General features: G+C 39.2%; 1 protein-coding gene across 1 annotated transcript in view; it reads right to left on the bottom strand.

Moving 5' to 3' along the window:
• Positions 1-13191, bottom strand: part of STARD9 (StAR related lipid transfer domain containing 9) — a 105180-nt gene that overhangs the window by 20198 nt on the left and 71791 nt on the right. Inside the window, exons 21-23 of the mRNA XM_074148854.1 lie at positions 12179-12226; positions 4853-5043; positions 3-486 (exon numbers count right to left, since the gene is read on the bottom strand). Of these exons, the coding sequence (XP_074004955.1) occupies positions 3-486; positions 4853-5043; positions 12179-12226 (723 nt within the window). The remainder of the gene's footprint in view (positions 1-2; positions 487-4852; positions 5044-12178; positions 12227-13191) is intronic.

Here is a 13191-nt window from a genome sequence, read left to right as displayed (position 1 = left end):
ACCCAGGTACCTGGGGCAGATGTGGGTTACAGAACGAATGCTGCCTCTGCTGCAAGGAACTGGAACCCAGTGACTTCCTTCTCTTTTGCAACTGGTGGTCTGAAGAGGACCGTACAGCGGTATTTTCATTTAGGATTTGGGATTGTTTCACACACTCTTCATTGAGCCAGCAGCTAGCTTCCAGCTGCTCTAGGTTTTGCTTGGCTTCCAATAACTTCTGCTTCTTGACTATCCTTTCCAGTTGAAATTTGACCTTTTTCCTTCTTATGTTTCTTTCTGCCTTTTTTAAGGAGTATCTTCGTAAGAGCTCCAGCTGCACCAGTCTCTTCTTGTTCTGCTGTAGCAGGGAAGGGCAGGTTTCCAGCCCAACGGTACTCTGCACCTCAGCCTCTGCATACAGCCTGGACTCTGTCTGCACTGCAAACTCTCTCTGCTGTTGCTGAAGGGCAGCCAGTCGTTTATTCTCATTTATAAGCCACTGCTGGTCTGTAAACAAAACAATGATTGAAAGAAAGTAAAAATCATAGGAAAAACATCGTTCTTTACTATCTTGTTTCTTAATTTAATCAGCCTTGAGAGTTCACTTAAGAACAGAATTTCTATGCGTGTAGAGCAGAGTCTGGCAAATCATTTAGAGAAAAATGTATCATTGCTGCACTTTATTGATAACCTAAAGCCTCTCCATTGGGATTAGGACTCGGGTAACAACTGCAAGGTATAAGCAGGGGCTTGACTGATACAGCTAAGGCGACTGGTGGACAAGACCTTGTTTGTAAGCTAAAAGAACACATTTCAATTTCTCCAAGATTACACTCAAATATCACCTCAATCTTCTTGATAAAATACAGTGGAAGCATTAAAAGGCTCAAGTTCAATTTGTGTACTTTTAAGACATAGGTTATGTATTCACAGTAGTGAAGTACAATTTCATTAGCTTTTGACTGTGCTACTACTGCTGCTTTAATTATTCTGAAATCACACATTAAACTTTGTATGTGTTACTTAGGGAATGAATGTATGTGCATGGAGAGCAGTTAACAAGGGAACTAGAAGAGGAAGTTGTACAGAGCTAAACAGAACCTCTGTGTTAACGCAGTAAATGGAACTTCATGCACACATTAATCAGCCTTTAGCTAATAAAATCCTACATTTTGAGTGGAAAAATAAGCACTTGTGCAATCTTGAAGCATTACAGACTTCTCATCACAGCATTTGAGTGCTTTACAACTATTCTAAAACAAACATTTATCTTTGTGCCTTTTGTTCCTATCCTTTCCTCCTTAACTTGACTGAACCAAGAAAAACCACCTGCAAACCAGTTTCTCTCACTTACCCAGGCATGCTGAAAATGATGGAGAAGGACTCATGCTAAGAAACTTTGTTTAACACGGAAAATGGCAATTTTTGTGCTCGCCTTTATCGGTGGCAACTTCCGTAAGCCTGAAGGCTAGATCTCTCTACGCCCCAGTTGGGATGCACCTCATTTGCAGGGGCAAATGCCAGCTACCAGTCCTGCAGGCATACAACCTTCAAAGCGGGTTGAAGACAAGGCTATAAGGAAGCCACCACATAGGAACCTGCCAGACAGTTCTTCCGGCCTCTCTAAGCCCATCAGATGGAAACTTCCCAAGCAACACAAACCCTGTGTGGCACCTGGCTGTGGTATAGCAACAACCACAAATTCTACTACCTGTTGCAACTACGGCTGCTCCAACAAGTGCTTGCCAGAACAGCCTGACGGGAGCCCACGTATTTTGTACATAAGCACTTTAGCATATGATGCACTTGAAACGAATCAAATACTCTCACAGCAAGGACGCAGGTCCAACACAACCTTTAGCTATCAGGAAAAACATAATTCAAAGGAGACAAGCTCATACCACCAGTCAATGAGTACTTTTCATTAAAATCACCACTCTACTCCACAGAGAGTTAGTTTCTCTGCTTTTGTTCATGTCCCCCATATTTCATAAATGCTAAATATGCTCACAAATCAACTGACTAACCTAATTTGATAATAAAATGTTACCTCTGCTTACACACTTAGTCTTCTCTAAGTATTCAGAACCTGATCTTTGCAGCCAACAGGGAAGCAGTTGAGAACACAGAACACCAGGTTGATTTATTTTTAACCCTAGACGCAAGACTACTTTATTCCACGCAGGGTATGTGCTTAGAGGTTTTTCAGAGTGCACTGGCTTCAATCTGAGCTATGGTGAACTGTAACAATCAAAAGAAGGGATTACTGAGATCACCACTGCCAGATTGTGCCTGATGGCTTGGACATGTTGTCTTAATGAAGCAGAGTTTGTTCATTTTTATGCTGCTATAAAAATAACACATATTCAGCTGTACAAAGCAAAAAAAAAAATCCTCAGCTGAAAAAGCAATGTAAAAATCACAGGCAAGGTTCCTTGAGGAGTAGACCATTTCTCAAAGGATCAAAGCTTTTCAAAGCACTTATATCTTAAAAGCAGCAACACTTTTTTCGCTGGACATACCTTCAATCTGCAGTCCTTTACTGAATAAGCAACCTTTCATTGCTTATTCAGGGGGTTAGGAATTAAGAGGTATTTAAGTCTGATGTGATGAATAAGGGCTACCTGCAGCTCTGCACAGCTGAGCAGCAAGAGAGGAATTCCAGGCTGTAGAAGTTTCTCTAATGTAAGAAATTATTAGCGCACAGGCATTGTCAGCATCAGTTGCTTGGTGACTACTGATCTTGTTAAGCATACTTCATTAGTGAATCCTACCACAATGAATCTCCTGTCCTGTTTATGTTGGCAGCTCCACACACAGCATGTGCACAGAAGTAGAAATTCTAAATCTATGGTTACTCTAGGGATAAAAGGGAAGCATTTCAGTCATTAAATTATTTTTCTTAATAACATCTGTAGCTTTCACATACAAAGCTTTTTTCTCAACTCCTTATTTCCAGATCTGTCCTCTTTAGCATGTTTCTAGCAAGTAGAACATTTGGCAGATAAGAGTTTCCCTGCAACAGAGGTGCAAGTTCTAAAATGCTAATTAATCTCTGCTCACAAACTTGCCTCTGTTAGGAGCTGAGACACAGAGGGCACAGAAAAGGTGGAGAACTTTGGTGGGTTGCCAAGTGAAGAATTTTTTTTTTGCCTGGCAAAAACTACCTGCCTGGCAAAGATTTGTGTGAACACAGCAAAACCAGCAGAACTAGATGGAAGCAGAGCAGTCTACAGAGCCACGAAATAAAGATACTTTGGAGGAACTCTCCTCTCTGTACTATCTACATCTTCTAAGTTCATTTCTGCTACATCCCATCACCTCAATTTCCTCTTAACCTCTTCATTGTGGCTGGCATAATTAAAAGAGAGCAGACTGCACAAGTTTGGATCTGAGAAGCTTCCAAAAGTTCACAGAAGTTTTCTTCTTCCAGGAGCCAACAGCAGGTTTTGCCAAGTGGGAATGGTGCATTTGTAATAGGCGTACTTTGCTTATCAAGAAACCTGGATGAAATAATTCGTTAGAAGACAAACTAGAGAACACTATAACCACCCAATTTTAGTGGTCAAAAACTTCTCAAGGTTTAAAATGTTCGCAAATCAGTCTATAAACTTGTTAAAGGGCAGCCCAACCCCAACAACACATCTTGCTGATTATGTCTCCCTGCCTACAAAGCAGCACCTTTGGGGGCCAGGAGTCACTGACACTAAAAAAATACCTCTCCAAATACACCGTGGCTTCACCTTCTGACATAGCTATTTGCCAGTCAAAATCTGATCACTGATCTAACCTTTAGTATTCTTGCATAACACTTTAGAACTTCCTAGAAATAACTCCTATTTTAACCAAAGCATGCCTCTCTTCTTTAAATCCAGATTTGGTTTAAAACAAATTCAGCACTAAAGAATGCAATAACACTAATTAATCATCTTTAGGGTTAATAAAACCCACAGCTTATTTTCAATATTAATTTGTCGCACTTCAGTTTCTACCACAGAATATCTTCACACATTTTTCTTCATACTATAAAAGGGCGAGGGTGTGTGGAAATACTGACTATATAAAAGCCAGTGAAACTCTCTTTCCCTTAACTGGGGCTGGGATTTTAGCTTTGAACTTCAGAGTCCCACCTGCTTCTCAGATGTGTTTTCCTTGTTTCGTTGTTTAAAACTCACATAGCAACCACAGAAAACACAGTTTGAGCTGTGGTCTTATGCCATGGCCCTATTTTTCCTAATGAGCGAAATTCATTAAAAGCATGTGAAAATGGTCTCTATTGTTACAGGTGACATGATCAATGAAATGCATAAAGGGAGTACTTCAACCGACACACATCACTGTCTTGGAAGTGCTGCTTGGTTATTGTTAGAGCAGTTTCCCCTGAAAGGTTATGGTAGGAACTACCACACTCATTTTAGTTTCAGTCTCCCAGAACAACTCACTGGATGAAGCATACGTATGTCACTAGAAAAACTTAAAACACAATAGCGGACTCGGTCTACATTGCAACCCGGCAGAGTTGCACTACAGACATGAACAGAGAAAGCTGCAGTGAGACAGGACGGGCAGCAGCTTGGGAGACAAGAGGCTCAGTGCCACAGGGGAGCAGCTGCGCTGGTGCTGTCTCTCCCAGCAGTGACGTGCAGAGCTGATTAAACAGTGCTACTGGCGCACTGCGAAGGAAGCCCTTTAGTCCTGTTAATCACAGTTTAATAACTGTTCTCAAGGGAAAGGTAATTTTAAGAAAAATCTTGTGATAAGCCATAATAAAGTTTCACCCATAACATAAACCATAACTAGGACAAAACATGAAGAGGATGAAAGAATGCAATAATGGAAGGGAAGAGAGAGAAGAGAAGAGGCAGGTACCCACTTTCTTGGATCTGCTGGTTGATTAATGCTTGGTCATTTTCTAGTTCCCGTTCTGCTCTGATCTGTCCTCTCAGGATCTGCTGCTTTAAATCCTCAACATACAGCTGCTGCCGTTGAATTTGTTTTCTGTGGAAAGCCTCCTGGTCTCTCAGTTTCTGCTTGTACTCTTCATGCACAGCATCTATTTCTCTGCTGTTAGAAAGGTTGACAGTGAATTTAAACCAGAAACGAATACCAAACATTTGTAATAAAACAAGGCATCTTACTAAAGAGAGACAGACAGCATTCAAGATGTTATTTTGTTCAATAAGGGTGCATTATGCCTAAAACTTGTGATGGTAAAGTAGTTGTGTATATGGATGTCACAGCAGATTACAATCCAGTAAGTATCATAAATGCCAGCAAACATAAAAGCTCTTGTGGTGAATTCCATCACCGGAAAGAAAATAGCAAAAAGAATTTAAAAAATATTGTCACTTTTCATTTTGCTGTAGATATTCCAAAATTGGAGAGGGGGGTTATTTATATGTTCTAAAATTTTATAAGCGCTATATAGGATATTTGTCATCTGAGTACTAAAACAAAGCGCTTTGGAGAACTGAAAAACATTCTTCTCTGTTTTCAGATCAAAAATCTCCAACCTGGAAAGGGTTACAGGCATTGTTGAGGTTACACTGACAGTTCTCTGGCAGTACCAAGGAAAGAACTTGATCACCCAATTCTCTGCTGGATGCAACAACTATATTAGGTTACTGCTTCTATATTTGGAGCAGAATTGCAATCAGAAAAGTGACTAACCTGTGAAAAACTGCCTTACAGCCCCCTCCAAGATGTTTGGTTCCTGACTGTGTGGCAAAATTTTACATGCACACCCAGAGTAACAATCAAAAGAGCATCTATTCTAAGCGTGATTCATGATAATATTCAAAATACATTAACCCTCTGAAAGGAATATATATATTCTGCCTGTCCACAAATTATCATCGGAACTTCTTACAGTTATATTACATATAAAGGTTATATATGATCTTTGCCTGTTTTTTTTTTTTTCTAAACACCACATTATCCTATGTAACCTCAGAAAATTAAACCTTTAAGTCTTGAAAGTTTTATTAATATGTTTTATTAATGAAGTAAATGATGTATTTATTATACTTTCAAATTGAAAATGTATCAAAACTCTAAAGAGTCCCTGAAGGTTAAAAGAAAACAAAAAAATAATTTTAAGGGGAATGCTTTGGAAACACCATGTTTGAAAAATCATTACCAATGCAAGGTCACCTGTATGAAAAGAACATTTGACATTTGCTACATAGAATTAATTTGACATCTCTCTTTAGAACTTCAAGCATGTGTTCAAAGCTACCATTTCTACAGCAACAACTTTGATTCCGTGTGCTAGATTTGCAGACAAAACAGATGAAAAAAATCAAGCAGGCAAAGTCTACAAATCTTCTAGAGTACCTTTACATGGAACATATATTTCACTTCGTTAAGAAGCAGTGGGAAAGCCTCACTACATAAAAGCCTTAAGATTCTCAATAAATTACAACATTACTGTGATTCTCTTTTGTTCACCTAAGGAAAACAGCATTCAGTTTGGTTTTAATGTTTATGTGAATGTAATGCTGGTGAGAATAACTGAAAAGGAGCATCTTCTGTTCAATTGCCTGGCATGGTGCAAACAGCCAGACTACAAACTTTGCTGCTGTCATTTGCTAAATGGTTTGTGTCTGTTTGGGACCCACAGGAACAAGCTACAAGAATAGGCAGCTCCAAGATCTATTTGTCCTTGGCTTGACTACAAAGATGCCAACAACCCGTGATGTGTAATTTTTTCCTCTAAGATAAACTTTAATTGATCCCCAGGAAATAGGAGCGGGATGCCTCGTTTCTGATTGAGCTGCAGTGGGTTTGAACTGACACTTCACCGCAGCACTGAAATGCTTGTATGGCCATTACAAACCTCCAGCTGTTCAGGTATTCGTAATGTCACTAACTACCGGGGGAGAAACTCAGAGGTTAAAGCTAGACTGGTTAACCAAAGAAGAATCACTTTTCTAACATCGTATTAAATCTGAAGGATCTCATTTAGGAAAAGCTCCTGTAGTTTTAATGGTAACTCTGAGGGACACTTTCCCTGAATGCATCTTCCAGGTTACCTTCCATATTTTCCAAGGGAAATATAATCGAGCAGCGATATAATCTGGAGGTTAAATTACTGATCTGAGACAAAGCCTCTCTGATTTTGAAGTAATTGTATCACCTCTGTGCTTTCATGTACTTAGGCTGCAAGGTCTTCAGGGCAAGGACTGCCTCTGGATGCCTGTGCACTAAACCTAACAGAGCCTTGATGTCAGCTGGAGCCTCTACTTGCTAACAGGTCAAAACTAATAAACCCTAATAGTAATTGTAAATGTTCTCTGTGCATACTCTGATGATGGGGCAGTCTTTAACCTGTTTTGCCAACAGACATACAAAAGCTCTGATACCTATAGTGGTATGGAAGTTGAAAAATGTGAGTCTAAATTTGTTACTAGACAATTGCATGACCTTGGGCAAGTCACTTAGTCCGAGACGTGTGAAAGAAGCAAAGTACCTTCATCCAAGAGGACTGATGAGGATCCATTAACATTATCATATATCAGAAAGCCAAGTATCAGGAGAGCTGATTTCTATTCATTTATCATTATTAGCACCATTCTATGAGATTGAGGAAACTGAGAAAATCATAGCCAATAAGGCTGAAAAGCAGAGCATGAGAGTAAAACAGTAGACCAAGAATTCTTGTTCTGCAACTGTTTACTAAAACTAGATAAAATAAAATTCCTCTTACAAAATGTCTCATATTATTCCTAACCATGACTTCAGCCATCCTTTCCATAAAATTGACCTATTCAAACTCTTTAAAAATTGAAACCCAGAACATTTAAGTATATGAAACAACTCAGCGTTGCATTTCAATCCAAAGACCTCACAGTGCTCACAGAGGTGGTTAGGTAACATCTGTTTACAGCTGGGAGAGGGTCACAAGCTCTTCCCATAATTTCCAACAATGCTAAAACCACAGGACACCCCACCCTCCCCCATATTATAAAGTATCAGAGCATAAGCAATGCAAACAATGCACATGGAAGCGTGCTGTTTGCTGTTCTCAGCAGCACTAGCGTATTCCCTCGTGTATGGGGTAATGGCTTTTTGCTGAACTAGCATGAAACTGTAAGGTCCTTTCCAACAGGCATGTGCGTTTGCACACAGAGCAGAACACGAAGGAGGACAAACTCATGTTATTAATCACAGCTCTATACTAGGACTACACCCCAAGAAGGCAGACTACAGAGGCATGCCCATACTTCACTTTAAACCTTGGAAAAACAAACACGGCACAGCAACCACTACAGTATTATTACTGCTTTTGTTCTGGTGATGTAGCTAGTTGATACAATTCTCCCTCAGGTTAAAGTTTCTGTAATAAAATATTGTTGCTGAAGGTATATATATGAATTGCAGTTCTGCTCCTATTTCAGTGCCTCTTTGCTTCATCTCCTAATTTTTAATAGTACAAAACAAAAACCTGACAGGGCAGCGAAGATGGGTCTGAATACAGAGACTGAACATTAAATGCCTTTTTATGAAGTTGCTTCTTAAAGATGGTTTTCCCAAGCGGAACAAAAAGAGAATGAAAATTCATGCAGACCCACTTACATAACACAGGTACCGCCAGAAGATGTTTTTCCTCTGGCTGTGAGACCACTGACTGCAAAGAGCAAAATGACTGGCTGCTTTGGGCTTGGGATACAGATCTGTCGCTCACAGAAACTGCTGAAACCAAGAACATGAAGTAAGAATGCTCCCTTTCTACCTTCAAACATGCTATGTCACGTCAACACACTCTTGCTGGTTTGTGGAAACAGCACGACAAACTAAACTAAGAAATGAGGTGACAATGGCTCAGAAAGAAAATAACAGATTCTCACACACTTCATAGCTAAATCACCTAATAGACAATTTAAAGAACAATCAGTTTCTGTAATACGTGTTTGAATGATTAAACTAAAAACAAATATCGACCCAGTTAACATAAGAATTTAGACATATTCTGTAGTAGGTAGATAAGATTACTAATTTCTTTCATCTAAAACATCTTAAATCAGATGTACTGTTAAATTTAGACTTGAAACACAGGAATACTCTGAGATACAGGAATCAAGCAGAGACCAATTTCTGCTATTGCTTGTATCCTTGCCTTCCCACATAAGCAATCTACACTCAGTACAGGTCTAGTAGGAAATAATATAACCTCAGGACAAACATAAGACAAACAGCTTGATTTCTGCAGGTATCAAGACATACATAAAATGTTGGTTTCATGGGACTGGCATACTCTGGCATACAGCATACAAAAAAAAGCAACCCTGCACGGAATTTCACAAAAGCATGCAGATTTCTAGGTGTATCAAATGTAGCAAGAAGTGTCAACAGTTACCCCTCCTCCAAGTAAACGTTTAAAAACAACAAAAAAAAATTACAACAACAGACAGACATTAACCTTAAACTAAAGATAATCACAAATTACTGAGAAAATTTTCATATACCAATGCTGCTGGCTTCTTTTTTCACCTCATTTTTCTCTCCACAAAGTTTGCATGACGCATGCTAAATGAACCATCTGCAAATCCACATTTTTTCCAGCCTGTTTTGTCGTCAGCTCTCCGGGATCCTATTGTGCAATTCTCCTCCCCTCTTCCCCAAACACTTCTACTGCTGATGCAGAAGCTGGCGGCTGCTACAGCATAATGCAGTTTTCAGTAACTATGGCAGCAATAGCTCTGTGGTGAGGCTGAATCCCTTCTGCAATAAAATCTTAAGGCTCAAATAGAGAAACTCAAGTGAAAATAACCACTGTTGCTAAAAGCTGAAATTTGCCAATTTTCCCAAGGAAAACATCAATCAAGTTAGTATCCCCGTCCTTCTGTCTGCCTAGTGTTCAAGTTCCATTTTTTCTTCTACAAATTATTTTTTCCAGGAGAAGAAGAGTTAATAACAAAGCAGAAAAAAAAAAAAAAAGAGAAGATGTTAGCAAGGCACTTTGCGCCCTTGCAGATCCCAGCACTGAGAGAAATCACTAGTCAGGGTTACAAGCCTATCCAGTGATACACATACACCCCCCACACACCCCAGCTCCATCCTCCCCCTCCATCCATGGCCAATCCGTGGCCCTTCCCGCAGGGCCTCAGAGCATCACGCAGCAGCCAGCACCACGCAGCTGAGCGGGATCCTGCATCTGCTTCTGCCCAGCACAGAGGCTCAGACCTCTGCCTTCTCCTCCCTAAAGCAAAGGGGAGAGGGATGAAGGAGATATGCGGACACCTCCTCCTGAACCAGAAATCACTCAAAACGGCCAGCAGAGTGAGAAACCTTTAGAAATAAGGGACCTTTGGAAATGTACACACAGAGTAATCCCCGTTACAGAAGTTACCATCAGGCGAAGTATCATTTGGATTTCTGATCAGCTGGTTTTTTACAGAAAAAGCACACCTGTGCTTTTTTTTTAAGCCTTTCCATACAAAACCTCATTTTTTTTATTTGCCTAAGCCCCCAAAACAACAGTAAGGCAATGACTTACTTAAGGCAACCCTTTAAATATGCTTCTAAAACAGACCTCTTTTTGGCAAGGAGTCACAAGCACGAGACACAGCCACACACTCCAGTAAAGGTCATTGCTGCCTTGCTAAATTCCAGTTCAGCTGGAACTACAATCTATCACAGGTTTTCCCCTTACGACGATTTCAGTTATATATAGAATCAGTTAGTTCCCCTGCTAACCCACTATACATGATTCTGCTCTACGTTGTAGAGCTGCTGTAATTGGCACTGTATTTCTCTGTGAAATGAAAGGAAATATTTGAGGGATCTTTTAAGAGATGCAAAAGATTTCTTTAACTTGTATTTGTAGAGCACTTTGAAAAGTAAAGCTGTTAGTAAGAACTCAGAGTATGCTTTTTACAAATATCAGTTGGACATGTTAACTATACCACATTAGAATATTTGTGTTGTGTTCTCCAGCATCAGATGCCATATCTACAGGCAGTTTCCTTTCCAGTTCAGTAGAATTTCACACATTCTTATAAGATTATTTATTTATTTATTCTCCAGTTTAACAATGTTAGTACTTTCAAGGAATGAGAGCTTAAACATGTTCCAAGCAGTTAAAATTAATTCAGTGTACTGCTATACCACTGGACTCTAACAGAACAACTCCTGTTTTTTTCAAACTAGCAAGAGAATAAAATCAGGGTTTATATTTATATGCAGTATGGTATTAAGGCAGTGACAGGAGCAAGAATTTCATTATCTACTCATTTGTGGTGATGCTATCATATGATGGCTGATGCCAGTCACACGCCTTCTGTGTGTTTGCTGGCTGACAACAAACAGCAGAAGTTTGAAGTCCTGGGGCTCTTCTGAGTCGGGTGTACGAGCAAGCAGCCAAGTAAGAGTATAATGAATCACACCCCCTCTCAGGGAACATTTTATGACTAAAATTTTATTATTTGGGTGCAATGCTAGAAATTTGGGTTTTGTCTCATTTCTCAAAATATTTTAACATACAGTTAGAGGTTGAACTGGTAATTTAACCCAGGAAAAGCAGATGGGAAAAATGTCATTTTACTGAGAGCACACGAGATAAGACTGTAAGTAATCATTACCATAATATGTATGTTCTGAAATAAAAAATCCAGAAGAAAGCAAAGTACTATCAGTTCCTGATTAAAGAGTACTTAAACCCATGGAAGCCCAACAATTTCTGAATTACTTTTGGGTGCACATGCTGTGCTTCTTTGTGTGAATGAACCATATTCTATGCTAGAACTTCTTTTTTGGACTCTTCCATAAAGCCATTTTCTTCTCACCAGAAAAGAACCAAACTTGTCCAAGGATTTTTCAATACAGTAATGAGTATTCACAGTACCTACTATAGACATCGAATTTAATACATTTTAGGGTTCTTATATATTGTAAATTGGAGCAGCTTCAGCGTAAACCCCAATCTAACCATAGCTTAAAGCTTACACAGGCAACAAAGCTGCAAACCATTTGCACAAGACTGAGTATGAAGAAAGAACATGGTTGCAGAGAGTTGCGTCTAACTCAGCTGCATGTACACATTCTTGTTTCGATATGATAAAATCAAATTAAAGCTTGAAGCCTAGTTTGCACCTCTTCTGGAGGAAATTAGTGTAGCAAATTAGTGTAGTGTAGAAGACAGACAAAGCTAGAGGGACCAAAAAAATTCAGCGTGGTTTAGACACATTAATATTCTTACCTTAGTTCAGTAGAATGTTTGTTTTCTTTACAGTTTCTGCATTTTTGACTGTAAAAATAAAAATAGGAAATCATAAAGATGTTCAAAAAGAAAGCAAAAAAACTTCACTGAAGCCTATTATACACAGAGATGTTATTGTAATTTTCAGTAGAGGAAGACTCTAAGATGCAGATTGCTAGCAACTAGGAGAGCATCAAGAACTATCAAGTGAGAGGGGAGCGAGAGGGAGTGAGGGACGCACACACACAGCTTTCCTGTTCTTATATTTTCCTCTAAGCATCTTGTTCTGACAGAGACAAGACCCTGGACTGGGTGGACTTTTTACTGATGAACAATGACAACTTCCTGTAGTCCACTTAGTCCTGTATGACTGTTTGCAAAATAACTCAGACATCTTTTAGTACTTGACATCAACTTTTCTTCAGGAAAACTGGACATTTGAGAGATGACATATATCTCATTTTATTTTCATATTACAGATCTGAGGCTAGATGTCTCAATCATAACCCCCTTCATGAGTAAAACTACTTGTCTGGACAGAAATACAGGCTTACTGGTTACCGTAAAGGAAGGCTGAGTGGATTGATTCAGTTTACCTTTGCCAAAAAACTAATCAAGAGGAAAAAAAGACTACTGGATTATGTAAGGTGAAAGACAACTAATATTAGACATATTTTATAGCTTATTCCTGTAAGAGATGGACATTCATAAAAATCAAGCAAATGCAATACCATAATGCTTTTCATTTTCACTGAAGTAACCATTTGAAACTCTCTAGGTAAGTATGAGGGTAATGCTAAGCAATGTAATATGCATAGTCCTGTCCAAGTCATTAAAAAATTGATCAACACAAACAAATCTGCTATCTGAACATGGTCTGAACAAAAATCCATCAGAACTGTTCTTCAGCTTTGTCAAGTTAAAAAGGGGAAAACCAAGCACAATTCTGTGCTAAACTACTCATAATACTTTGGGACTTCTGGAGGTTTTTCTAGGACCAACACATTTCTGTG

The sequence above is a fragment of the Numenius arquata genome, chromosome 6 (assembly GCF_964106895.1).
Source record: "Numenius arquata chromosome 6, bNumArq3.hap1.1, whole genome shotgun sequence".
Lineage (NCBI taxonomy): Eukaryota > Metazoa > Chordata > Aves > Charadriiformes > Scolopacidae > Numenius > Numenius arquata.
The sequence above is the reverse complement of the archived record's forward strand: the minus strand, read 5'-3'. Positions and strand labels throughout refer to the sequence as shown.